Source organism: Gymnoscopelus microlampas (assembly GCF_963454915.1).
Source record: "Gymnoscopelus microlampas genome assembly, chromosome: 1".
In the NCBI taxonomy this organism is placed as follows: domain Eukaryota; kingdom Metazoa; phylum Chordata; class Actinopteri; order Myctophiformes; family Myctophidae; genus Gymnoscopelus; species Gymnoscopelus microlampas.
In genome coordinates, this window is record NC_139962.1 from 544,746 (window position 1) to 559,058 (window position 14,313).

The 14,313-nt window shown below is 41.4% G+C and overlaps 1 protein-coding gene across 1 annotated transcript in view; it reads left to right on the plus strand.

Annotated features, from left to right (window-relative positions):
- Positions 1-7,057, plus strand: part of LOC311044737 (annexin A2-A-like) — a 34,989-nt gene extending 27,932 nt beyond the window's left edge. The window contains exons 11-13 of the mRNA XM_084056498.1: positions 4,583-4,641; positions 5,145-5,267; positions 6,507-7,057. Coding sequence (XP_083912624.1) covers positions 4,583-4,641; positions 5,145-5,267; positions 6,507-6,566 — 242 coding nt within the window. The 3' untranslated portion in view covers positions 6,567-7,057. The remainder of the gene's footprint in view (positions 1-4,582; positions 4,642-5,144; positions 5,268-6,506) is intronic.
- Positions 7,058-14,313: the final 7,256 nt, after the last annotated feature.

Genomic DNA, 14,313 nt, shown 5'->3' on the forward strand with positions numbered 1-14,313 from the left:
GACATGGCCCAGAAATTGCACTTCCCTCCGCAGAAGTTTGCATTTGTCTAACCGCAGCTTCAGTCCATGTCTCCACAGGCGTTGGAAGACGAGCTCGAGGTGCTGTAGATGAGAGGAGAAGTCAGGTGAATATACTATAATGTCATCAAGATATACCAGCAAGGATTCTGTCACCTGACCACTCAGACACTGCTGCATCAGCCTCTGGAACGTCGCGGGCGCATTACAAAGCCCGAACGGCATGCGTTGAAACTCGAACAGGCCCAGCGGGGTCGTAAAGGCGGTCTTCTCCCGGTCCCGGGGATCCATTCCTACTTGCCAATACCCGCTGGCCAGGTCTAACGTGGAGAACCATTGCGCCTTCGTCAGGCTGGTGAGCGTCTCTTCTATCCTGGGTAGGGGGAAGGCGTCCTTGTGCGTCACGGCGTTAAGTTTCCTGTAGTCGACGCAGAACCTCCAGCTGCCATCTTTCTTCTTGACCAGTACGATAGGTGCCGCCCACGGACTGCAACTCTCCTTGATGACTCCCTTCTCCAGCATCTCATTCAGGAGGGTCTTCATCTCCCGGTACATGGAGGGCGGCAACGGCCGGTGTCGCTCTCGTATGGGTGCCGCGTCTCCGGTCGGTATCTGGTGTTGCACGACGTCCGTCCGTCCGAAATCCTCGTCATGGATGGCGAACACCTTCTTCCACCGACACAACATCTCGTGTAACTCTCTCTTCTGCGCCTCCGGCAGGTCATCACGCTCCGTCAACACTTCCATCTCTTCGGGCAGGGTCTTCAGTGGTCCATCATCTTCCACACTGATTACGGCCACTTCCACCTCTCCGTCGGTCCCCAGGGACAGGCTCAGGTCCCTGCCGCCTCGGACATCCGCTTCTTCCACCGGGTACAGCCTCCCCAGCTTCTGGTGGCGGTCCAGGACCAGACTATATGCGTGTGGGTTGCACACTCGTATGGGAACACGTCCGTGGCGCACCGTGACGAGGGCACGGGCCACTCCCAAATCTTTTCCATCCGGCAAGGCTTCCATCAAGGCCTCGTAGTCCGCTCCATTTGGTCCTCTCCAAGCGCGGCCCCAGATCATCACTTCACTCTGCGCGGGGATTCGAATCTTCCGCCGGCCGACCGGCCACACATAACCGATGGACCCATCTTCGTTCGTCACTGCCTCCACCCTCCTACAGGTGGCGAATGCGTCCTTCCACAGCGTCCTTCCCTGCTGACATGGAAACACAGGCCTCCCAGGCCATTTAAAGAGGGCATGCCATACAGCGTTCACGACATTCATCCCAATAATCAGCGGTTGAGTACAATGTTCATCTTTCACGATTACAACTCCTCTCCCTGGGATCTTCATTCCCTCCAGCTCTAGGTCCAATATGGCATAGCCAGTGTACGGTAAGTCAAGACCATTAGCGGCGCGTAATTTAAAAACAAGGGGCCCATTTCCCAACGTTAGGTGTGAGAATTTTTCCTCAAATAAGCTTTGCTGCATTAATGTGACTTGTGACCCAGTATCCAGTAACCCCCTTAAGTGGACTCCTCCCATAGTGATCCCAATAGTCGGACAGTCCCCAATAAACACTTCATTAGCCCTTGATCTGGCGAGTGCGCGCTGCACCCCTGTCTCCCGGACCTCGGCGACAGGGCGTACTAGTTTAAATGATTGGGGTCAGATTTACAAAAGCGAGCAATGTGCCCAGACTGCCTACAGCTCCTACAGATCGGCCTACCTCCCTCATCCCACTCGTTGCGTTGGTACGGCTCCCGGCGTCGTTCAGATGGAGGCGAACCGCGAGGTCGTGTATCGGTGGTGTTGGGTCGAAGGAGCGGTCTGATCTCTTTCATGAGCTCCTGCGTAAACCCCTGCATTTGCGATTTGACGTCTTCCATAATCTCCTGTTTCAGTTTCTCTCTCCATTCAGATTCCTGTGAGGGTGTTGGGATAGAGACAGGTTTAACAGCATGGCACAAGATTTCAGCAGTCCCTTCTCTTCTATGTTCAGTGTCTAGTAGGAAGGCCTCATTTTTTAGGGCGGCGAAGTCTTCTGTGGGGTTTCGACGGGCATATATTCTTAAGGCTTGACCCAGAGGGCCTTCAGACAGTCCTACAAGTAACTGCTCTCGCAGAATGGCATCGGAGGGAGCGGTGTCTGGGTCGAGCCGCCGCAGCCCGCAGAACAACTCTCTAAGCCTCAAAATATAAGCCTGCACACTTTCGCCTGCGCGTTGCGCACAGCCATAGAACAAGGCACGAGCTTGGGAAGCAGAAACAGATGTTTTATACAACGTGTCTAAACATTTAAAGACTTTGGCCACTGTATTGCGATCTTCCTTGTCAATTACACTAATTTGTCGCTTAGCTTCCTCAGTAAGGGTCTGTACTACAAAAGCAACTTTTTTCTCCTCTGTTAAATCCTGAGTGCCCAATAATCCTTTAATCTGTTCTCTCCATTCCCTGTATTTCTCCTCACCTTCTATGCCCGAAAACTTAGGTAGCCACGGTGCCCCTGGATACACTGGCATCATCATCATTACTTTCTTGATTCAACCAAACAAAACAAAACAAAAAGCAGCAAAACAGCAAAATTTCAATACAGTTTCTCTTAGGGATTTTGTGTTGTTCTCTACCCAGTCCTGCCGCGCTACGCCAAATATGTGACGGTGGCCAGGTTGTCACATGTAACTTGCCACTTCTTTTTAGAATGCTGACACTCTTTACTTTGTCTCAATAATAAATAAATAACAATACACATTAAACTCACAACAATAAAATATCAGTTGCACGGTAAAGTGCGGGGTGCGTAATTACTGTGAGAATAATACTGTTTGTTAGGTACTGCAAGACTACGCCACCTTTTTATTTAAGAGGTAGGGTCCTCTGTAACACTCTTTCTTAGGCTATTCACAGGTTCGAGTTTACCCAGGTAAGTACAATACTTTTAAATGAGAACAACACTTCAACACATATCCCTTGGAGAAAGCTGGACGGAAACAGGTTTGTATAAAAAAGGTAATCTATTTTATTAAGCTAATACAGTGGCGTCTATAAGCCATAAAATATTGAAAAGCATAAACAAAATATAACACTAATTCTAAAACCTCAACCTCCTAATGCGCCCACTAACTAACTAAAATACAGGAATACAGACAATCACCAAACACTAAAAACAGACAGGGCTTGTGCAAACTATAGCAAATAAATAATGAATTTAGCGTTAAAGTGCCAACTATTACTGAAGCAGTAAAGTGCCAAGTGCCAATTCAATTGCTATATGTCATATACTCATCACGGTTCAATGCAAAAGGTGGGAATGTCCTTATATGGGGTTTAACTGGAGCGGGGGTTTAGGCCAGGAATCACTGTCTCTTCTTGTCTTCGTGCGTATTGCCTGCAATCATAGAAACTAGAACCAGTTCATCTGTTCAGGTATATTTCACATATGAGGTTTAGGACCGTGGGTTTATAAAGGTAACGTTGCATAGAAGGACACTTACTCGCCCGCCAGACTGTACGTCTGGCTTTGAGGGTGTGAAGCGCGCAACGTTATCGCCACTGGACCTCTCCTCCGTTCCTTGGTTCGTCTGTCTGTCCTCCCCGTCTCTGCTGCTACTGCGCCGTCTGCTCACCGTCCGCTGCTGGTGGCTTGGTACGTGCCGCGATCACTGTATTCCCCACCTCTGCTCCGTGGTATGTCTGCTCCTCCTGTGCACAACCGTCCCTTCTGGCTGTCACTTCCACACTGCCCTGTATGCCTGTCTCTCTGCTGTCCAAGTGGCTCGCGCTCACTTTTGAATAAGGTGGGCCACACCCTACTCCGCCCTCATTCGCTCTGCCACCAGCGTGACCTGGGGACATTGGCCGTCCGCTGTCACAAGGCCAATGTCACACAGCCTATAGGGGAGTCCAATGTCAAGTGGCTCGGGGACCGGGGGGAAATACATTGTCAACCATAAAACATGCAGTGCAGAAATATAGTTAAGAGAATGATGTTTTTAAGTGCGTAATACAGGTTTTTCATCATCAATAAAAAATGTTACAATTTGGTTTCACCCCCCTGCTTTGACCCTGTCACACTCTATTATTACATTATTTGTGGGAGCATCTATACGGTGTGCAGACTTTCTCCTTTTGTTCACAGTTTATCTATTTGGATCATCCAGCACCCGTCCACATGTCTGGATGTGCGTCCAAATGTCTGGATGTGATCATCCAGCACCCGTCCACATGTCTGGATGTGCGTGTGGATCATCCAGCACCCGTCCACATGTCTGGATGTGCGTGTGGATCATCCAGCACCCGTCCACATGTCTGGATGTGCCGTGCACCACTTGACCGCTATTAATGTCATTTAGATATCTAAATGAGCATTTTATTGAAATGTTGTTAAATGTGTGGCCTTGCAGTGGAATGCTTTGAGAACAGACAGCATGTTATTCATGTTATTAATATTATTAACGTTATTAATGTCTTCAATGTGTTGCCTTGCAGTGGAATGCTTTGAGAACAGACAGCATGTTATTCATGTTATTAATATTATTAACATTATTAATGTTTTAAATGTGTTGCCTTGCAGTGGAATGCTTTGAGAACAGACAGCTGTACTTCGCCAACAGACTCAGTGAAGCTATGAAGGTACGTTTATGAATAATTATTATGAAGGTACGTTTATGAATAATTATTATGAAGGTATGTTTATGAATAATTATTATGAATAATTATTATGAACGTATGTTTATGAATAATTATTATGAAGGTACGTTTATGAATGATTATTATGAAGGTATGTTTATGAATAATTATTATGAAGGTATGTTTATGAATAATTATTATGAAGGTACATTTATGAATAAGTATTATGAAGGTACGTTTATGAATAATTATTATGAAGGTACGTTTATGAATAATTATTATGAAGGTACGTTTATGAATAATTATATATATATATATATATATATATATATATATATATATATATATATATATATATATATATATATATATATATATATATATATATATTCCAGAGTAAAGGTTTTATATTAACATATATTAACATATATTAACATATATATATATTCCAGAGTAAATGTTTTATATTAACATATATTAACAGATATTAACATATATATTTACAGAGTAAAGGAGCCAAGGAGAAGCTGGTCACCAGGATCATGGTCTCTCGTTGTGAAGTGGATCTGATGAAGATCAGAACCGAGTTCAAGAAGCAGCATGGAAAGACCCTGTACCAGACCCTGTCTGTAAGTACCCTATATACCCCATATATATATATATATATATATATATATATATATATATATATATATATATATATATATATATATATATATATATATATATATATATATATATATATATATATATATATATATATATATATATATACCCTACATGTACCCTCTACCAGACCCTGTCTGTGAGTAGACCCTGTACCAGACCCTGTACCAGACCCTGACCCGGTATATATGTGTGTGTATATATATATATATATATATATATATATATATATATATATATATATATATATATATATATATATATATATATATATATATATATATATATATATATATATATACCCTACCTATACCCTGTACTCATTACATTAGTAAAGATACTAATGTATCCAGTAGGAGACTCAAAGTAAAGATACTAATGTATCCGGTAGGAGACTCAAAGTAAAGATACTAATGTATCCGGTAGGAGACACAAAGTAAAGATACTAATGTATCCAGTAGGAGACTCAAAGTAAAGATACTAATGTATCCAGTAGGAGACTCAAAGTAAAGATACTAATGTATCCAGTAGGAGACTCAAAGTAAAGATACTAATGTATCCAGTAGGAGACTCAAAGTAAAGATACTAATGTATCCAGTAGGAGACTCAAAGTAAAGATACTAATGTATCCAGTAGGAGACTCAAAGTAAAGATACTAATGTATCCAGTAGGAGACTCAAAGTAAAGATACTAATGTATCCGGTAGGAGACTCAAAGTAAAGATACTAATGTATCCGGTAGGAGACTCAAAGTAAAGATACTAATGTATCCGGTAGGAGACTCAAAGTAAAGATACTAATGTATCCGGTAGGAGACTCAAAGTAAAGATACTAATGTATCCGGTAGGAGACTCAAAGTAAAGATACTAATGTATCCGGTAGGAGACTCAAAGTAAAGATACTAATGTATCCAGTAGGACACATAGGAGTCTCTTTGAGTCTCCTGTGGGAAATACGAGGTCGTCACATTATTGTCTCAGGAGAAATGAGTCAAAAACTAAAACACATCCATGAAATCAATGTTTCATGGGGTGTTTAATTGATATAAAATTCATTTTTTGGGTGAACTATTCCTTTAAGTATTGTATTTTATTGTTTCAGGAACAGATATTAACAGATACAGTATTAAGTATTAAGTATTGAGTATTAAGTATTGAGTATTAAGTATTGTATTAAGTATTGTATTGTATTGTATTGTTTCAGGAGCACACTAAGGGGGATTACCAGAAGGCTCTGCTGAGCCTGTGCGGAGGAGACGACTGAAAGAAAACTCACTTTCCCATGATGCCCCTGGGTTTGTGGAGTGCTGGTGAAGGCCCAGTCCAGCCAGCAGAGGGAGACATTCCTCCTCTTTTTGTTGTAGTTTTTATTAGTTTATATTAATTTGTTGTAGTTTGTGATTTTATCCTTTGATGATTCAACATGATGATGAAAGCTTATTGTCCAGAAGATTTCAACTGTTTATGTGTGTGTGTGTGTGTGTGTGTGTGTGTGTGTGTGTGTGTGTGTGTGTGCGTGTGCGTGTGCGTGTGCGTGTGCGCGTGCGTGCGTGCGTGCGTGCGTGCGTGTGTGTGTGTGTGTGTATGAACATCTTATCTGCCAAGCAAAAGGCCTACATCAATCGGCAAGGCATGAATAAACACGTGTTTTGTCTCAAAACAGGAATTGACGATAAAAAAATAAAATAAAAAAATAAATATGAATATAATCTGAATTATATTTTGTTTTTAAATAAAGTTTGATTTTTCAACTTATCCACGTGTTTTATTTCCTGCTGTCACCACCAGAGGGTGATATAGAGCAACAATACTGCTTCTGAAGTTCATATAATCAAGCTTTGGTCAAATAGTTTTATTTAAGTAAAAGTACCAATTCAAAGTCAATTTGAAATACTTTGTTACAAGTACATGCATTCTATATTTTACTTGAGTGAAAACACAACAGTATTGGCATCAAAATATACTTAATAAATGACCGAAAGTAAAAGTACTCATTATGCAGAATGTCTCGTTTTTCTCCCTCAAAATGTTTAAGAAATGTTTTCATATTCTTTCAAAAGCAGCAGATCTACAAGCTCACTGCTGCATTGTGATGTGCTGTGAGCTTGTAGATCTGCTGTGTTTGAATAGATTAAGTATACAATAGGTCATAATCTTAGTTCTGATTATTGTTATTTTGGGGTAAACTGCTCTAGAACAATAGGCTCTCAACCTGTGGGTCCCCATTTGTGTGTGATTATTTTGGTGGGGCGGGGTCCCCAGTTCAGATATTATTGGGGGGCAGTGGTGGAAAGTAACCACGTACATTTACTTAAGTACTGTACTTAAGTGAAGTTTTGAGGTATTTGTACTTTACTTGAGCATTTCCAATTTCCAATACTTTTACTTCTACTCCACCACATCTCAGAGGCAAATATTGTACTTTTACTCCACTACAATTAGATGAAAACTTTAGTTACTACTTTTCAGATATAAATTATGATGCGTCGCATTGCGACGCGTTATGAGCTCGTAGATCTGCTATTTTCAAACATTTTAGTACTTTTGCTTTTGGTACTTTTAAGTACATTTTGATGCCAATACTTTTGTACTTGTACAAAAAACTTGTACTTTGAATTCTGGACTTTTACTTGTAACAGAGTATTTTAATATTGCAGTATTGGTACTTTTACTTAAGTAAAACATTTTAGTACTTTTTTCCACCACTGCCTGTCGATTTCATTGGATGTCATTGGTCATCTGACCAGTTTCATTGGATTTCATTGGATCAAATGGACAGGAAGTGAAACACGCACAGCCTTGGAAACAGGTGAATAAATACTCCCAGGTTTTTGCCTGATGCAGAGTGCAGTGGGGTGTGTGAAAGCAGCTCTGTGTTTGTGTCTGTCAGTAAAAACAGTAAATAAACACCTTTATGATGTAAAGTGTTTGTCAGGCAGTGAGAACCACAGTGTGAAGAACAGTATATAGTTTAGTGTGTTTGTCAGACAGTGAGAACCACAGTGTGAAGAACAGTATATAGTTTAGTGTGTTTGTCAGGCAGTGAGAACCACAGTGTGAAGAACAGTATATAGTTTAGTGTGTTTGTCAGGCAGTGAGAACCACAGTGTGTTTGTCAGGCAGTGAGAACCACAGTGTGAAGAACAGTATATAGTTTAGTGTGTTTGTCAGGCAGTGAGAACCACAGTGTGAAGAACAGTATATAGTTTAGTGTGTTTGTCAGGCAGTGAGAACCACAGTGTGAAGAACAGTATATAGTTTAGTGTGTTTGTCAGGCAGTGAGAACCACAGTGTGTTTGTCAGGCAGTGAGAACCACAGTGTGTTTGTCAGGCAGTGAGAACCACAGTGTGAAGAACAGTATATAGTTTAGTGTGTTTGTCAGGCAGTGAGAACCACAGTGTGAAGAACAGTATATAGTTTAGTGTGTTTGTCAGGCAGTGAGAACCACAGTGTGTTTGTCAGGCAGTGAGAACCACAGTGTGAAGAACAGTATATAGTTTAGTGTGTTTGTCAGACAGTGAGAACCACAGTGTGTTTGTCAGGCAGTGAGAACCACAGTGTGAAGAACAGTATATAATTTAGTGTGTTTGTCAGACAGTGAGAACCACAGTGTGTTTGTCAGGCAGTGAGAACCACAGTGTGAAGAACAGTATATAGTTTAGTGTGTTTGTCAGGCAGTGAGAACCACAGTGTGAAGAACAGTATATAATTTAGTGTGTTTGTCAGACAGTGAGAACCACAGTGTGTTTGTCAGGCAGTGAGAACCACAGTGTGAAGAACAGTATATAATTTAGTGTGTTTGTCAGGCAGTGAGAACCACAGTGTGTTTGTCAGGCAGTGAGAACCACAGTGTGAAGAACAGTATATAGTTTAGTGTGTTTGTCAGGCAGTGAGAACCACAGTGTGTTTGTCAGGCAGTGAGAACCACAGTGTGAAGAACAGTAGAGTTTAGTGTGTTTGTCAGGCAGTGAGAACCACAGTGTGTTTGTCAGGCAGAACCACAGTGTGAAGGAGGAGAAGTGTGACACTGTGACACATATTCATCTCTATGACAAACTGACTGGATTCTTCAGCAACAGGTGAGTTAGCACATAGCTACAGCCAGGGTGGTTGCCAGATCTGTCTATTATAATTTCCCCGCAAGATTTTATTTGAAAATAGCCGATCTACAAGCTCACAACGCGTCGCATCGCGACGCGTTGTGAGCTTGTAGATCTGCTATTTTCAAATAGCTGATGTACATGTTAATGCACTCATGTGGCTGCACATAGTCGCTTCTTTTTGGGCTGGTATTCCTAGACCTGGTGGCTTTGTTTCTTTCACAGAATCTGGCAACACTGGCTACAGCTAGCTGCTCTGATCAGTGGTGGAAAAAAGTACTCAAATGTTTTACTTAAGTAAATGTATCAATACTGCCATGTAGAATGAATACTTTATTAACAGTTTGCAAAGACAAAGGACAGGGAAGTACAGTTCAATACAAGGTCTGTTAAAGGGGAAGACCACTCATTTTTAACATTGAACTATGTCTGTAATACACTTTAGAACTGTTGTGTTGAAATAAGAAAAAAGCCCCCCCCCCCCCCCTGAGGTCATGTGATCAGTGACATACGCAGGGTGTACTTTTGGCTCCGCCCCCTCAGCCAAAAGTACAGTAAAAAAAAATAAAACATGAATAGTGGTCTGCTATTTCCACTATTTTTTAAAGGAGACACACCATGAATTTAAAAAAAACATTTGATATTTAAAGGCATTGTAGGGAGTTCAGACATAATCAAAGAAAAAAACTGTTGTCAAACACCGCCCCTCCAGCAGTTATTTTCCCCGACCACCAGGGGGTGACGCAGGGGGGACTTTTTAAATGAGTCATGCCCAAAATAGGTTGCCTTATGCGGATACAATTCGCGGAAATGCCCGACCCTACGGTTCTCTGAATTTATATTTTTAAATAGGCTCTTTCATGATAAATTGACCACATATATGAAGCTAAACAACTAAATTCTATCCAAACGATTTTTTAAAAGTAAATTATGTGCCTCAAAAAAGAAGTTTGAGAGCGTTTTAAAACCGAAAGTAAAAAGTTGATACGGGCACGGACGCGCACGGACACGCACATGCGTGCGTTAATTTACGACCCGAACATAAACAACATGAACATAAACAGAAGGGAAAATACGGATTTCAGACAGAGGACTGTGTTTCAATGAAGGAAAACACCCCAGCATCATTATATAGTGGCTGATAGAGGGGAGAAAATGCAAAAAATATATATATATACATATTTTTTAAATTTAGGCTTAATGTTCCCTACAATGCCTTTAATATCAGGTGTATGTCCCTCAAACCATTTTCAAAAGGTTTGAGCCTAAATCAACACTCAGATATACTCATCCCAAGTCAATTCTCTCTGGCTTATAAAGCACTTTCAGCTGCAATACCAAAACGTCCTGTTGGGCAGAGGGGTGCTACTGAGCAATTCTGTCAAAATACAGGGCAGAAAGTTTTGTGATCTAAGCAAACATTGCCATTCTGAGATGGCCTGTTCAGCCACGCCCATTCTGAAAATCTCTGAAATGAGAATGAATGACTGAATGTTAAACAAAAAAAAATTGGGGTACAAGAAACACTGGGGAGCCCAAAAAATACCCCCCCCCCCCCCCAAAAAAAAAAGAATTCATGGTGTATCTCCTTTAAAAAAAAAAAAAAACAATGATTATGACGATTATCCCAAAGAGTATAGTGATTATCTGAAATACTTATGATTAGGCCATCATGTAATAATTGTGACAGACCTCATTTTTCCTTTTCCTTTGCTGGATGATGCTGCTGCGTCTTATGTTCTGATCTGATTCATGCTGCTGCTTCTTGTGTTCTGATCTGATTCATGCTGCTGCTACTTATGTTCTGATCTGATTCATGCTGCTGCTTATGTTCTGATCTGATTCATGCTGCTGCTTCTTGTGTTCTGATCTGATTCATGCTGCTGCTACTTATGTTCTGATCTGATTCATACTGCTGCTTCTTATGTTCTGATCTGATTCATGCTGCTTCTTATGTTCTGATCTGATTCATGCTGCTGCTTCTTATGTTCTGATCTGATTCATGCTGCTGCTTCTTATGTTCTGATCTGATTCATGCTGCTGCTTCTTATGTTCTGATCTGATTCATGCTGCTGCTTCTTATGTTCTGATCTGATTCATGCTGCTGCTTCTTATGTTCTGATCTGATTCATGCTGCTTCTTATGTTCTGATCTGATTCATGCTGCTGCTTCTTATGTTCTGATCTGATTCATACTGCTGCTTCTTATGTTCTGATCTGATTCATACTGCTGCTTCTTATGTTCTGATCTGATTCATGCTGCTTCTTATGTTCTGATCTGATTCATGCTGCTGCTTCTTATGTTCTGATCTGATTCATGCTGCTGCTTCTTATGTTCTGATCTGATTCATACTGCTGCTTCTTATGTTCTGATCTGATTCATGCTGCTTCTTATGTTCTGATCTGATTCATGCTGCTGCTTCTTGTGTTCTGATCTGATTCATGCTGCTGCTACTTATGTTCTGATCTGATTCATACTGCTGCTTCTTATGTTCTGATCTGATTCATGCTGCTTCTTATGTTCTGATCTGATTCATGCTGCTGCTTCTTATGTTCTGATCTGATTCATGCTGCTGCTTCTTATGTTCTGATCTGATTCATGCTGCTGCTTCTTATGTTCTGATCTGATTCATGCTGCTGCTACTTATGTTCTGATCTGATTCATGCTGCTGCTTCTTATGTTCTGATCTGATTCATGCTGCTTCTTATGTTCTGATCTGATTCATGCTGCTGCTTCTTATGTTCTGATCTGATTCATACTGCTGCTTCTTATGTTCTGATCTGATTCATACTGCTGCTTCTTATGTTCTGATCTGATTGATGCTGCTTCTTATGTTCTGATCTGATTCATGCTGCTGCTTCTTATGTTCTGATCTGATTCATGCTGCTGCTTCTTATGTTCTGATCTGATTCATACTGCTGCTTCTTATGTTCTGATCTGATTCATGCTGCTGCTTCTTATGTTCTGATCTGATTCATGCTGCTTCTTATGTTCTGATCTGATTCATGCTGCTGCTTCTTATGTTCTGATCTGATTCATGCTGCTTCTTATGTTCTGATCTGATTCATGCTGCTGCAGTGTGTGTTGCATCATGTTTTTGTTGGATGCTGTTGGTGTAATGTACTGATGTGGTTCAAGCTCTGTTGCTGTTGGGGCCCGGTGTGGCAGTGAAAGTGTGTGTGTGTGTGTGTGTGTGTGTGTGTGTGTGTGTGTGTGTGTGTGTGTGTGTGTGTGTGTGTGTGTGTGTGTGTGTGTGTGTGTGTGTGTGTGTGTGTGTGTGTGACAGAGAGAGTTTGCATTAAATGCTTTTTAGACATAGGCCTCTGTGAATCCGGACCTGGTCATTTGAAAGGTCACTTTTGGGTATACGTACCAAAAGGTCACTTTTTGTTTGTGTGTGGGGGGGGAGGGGGGGGTTGTGGGGCTGTGTAAATGCAGGCCTGGGATTGGTCATTTGACCTTTCACACTAGTCACTGCAGCTACATTTTAATCAAGACAATCTACTTTTTCATTTAAAAGTTGCATTGGAAGAAGAAGAATTTCACAAAATGGTCAACTTAGCTTCTTCATCAGCCACTTGGTTTTGAACAGTGGAAGGTTATTGACTCGAATCCAACGCTTATTTCCTTTATTTACGGGTATGATGCAGCTCTTTATTTACGGGTATGATGCGGCTCTTTATTTACGGGTATGATGCAGCTCTTTATTTACGGGTATGATGTGGCTCTTTATTTACGGGTATGATGCAGCTCTTTATTTACGGGTATGATGCAGATCTTTATTTACGGGTATGATGCAGATCTTTATTTACGGGTATGATGCAGCTCTTTATTTACGGGTATGATGCGGCTCTTTATTTACGGGTATGATGCAGATCTTTATTTACGGGTATGATGCGGCTCTTTATTTACGGGTATGATGCGGCTCTTTATTTACGGGTATGATGCGGCTCTTTATTTACGGGTATGATGCGGCTCTTTATTTACGGGTATGATGCGGCTCTTTATTTACGGGTATGATGCAGCTCTTTATTTACGGGTATGATGCAGCTCTTTATTTACGGGTATGATGCAGCTCTTTATTTACGGGTATGATGCAGCTCTTTATTTACGGGTATGATGCAGCTCTTTATTTACGGGTATGATGCAGCTCTTTATTTACGGGTATGATGCACCTCATGTGGGACACACCTCATGTGAGGAAAAATGCCCAGCAGCGTCTATACTGGTTTCACCGCCTGAAGAAGTACAGAGTTCGCCCCCCGTATCCTCAGATCCATTGAAACAACAGCTCCGTTGAAAGCGTCCTGTCAAGCTGCGTGCCGGGTGGTCCGGTCAGCAGAGCGCATAATGGGAGGTGAGCTCCCCTCGCTCCAGGAATGTTAGGCATTTAGCAATCTGATAATAAATGAATACATAAGTAAGCCAAGAATCTAATAATACAGTATTTGTACAAGAAGAGGTGCGTGGTCAAAGGTCAGCGCATCATCAAGGACGGGCACAGCTAATAACTGTCCCATTGCCTCAGCAGAATGAACAATCCTTCATTAATATGTGATCATTACATTTGCTAAAGTGTATTAAACGGTACGGCAGGATAAAAAAATGTGTTGAAATGTATCTTCAAATAGAAAAAGTGCTCCTCGGAGTCCGCCTGTCCTGCAAACCATGCCTTTCGGCCTGGTGGAGACACTGGCCCTCATTTATCAACGTGGTGCAGCCCGAATAATGAGCGTACGGCGCAATCACCGCAATTTTCGGCATTTATCAATATATCCTGACGTGGGCTTTATCCTACGGTAGACTATAGCCTGGGGCAGGGCCTATCAAAATAAATAATAATAATAATAATAATAATAACTAGAAAAAGTGCTCCTCGGAGCACAAGTCTCCGCCAGCAGACTTGTGTT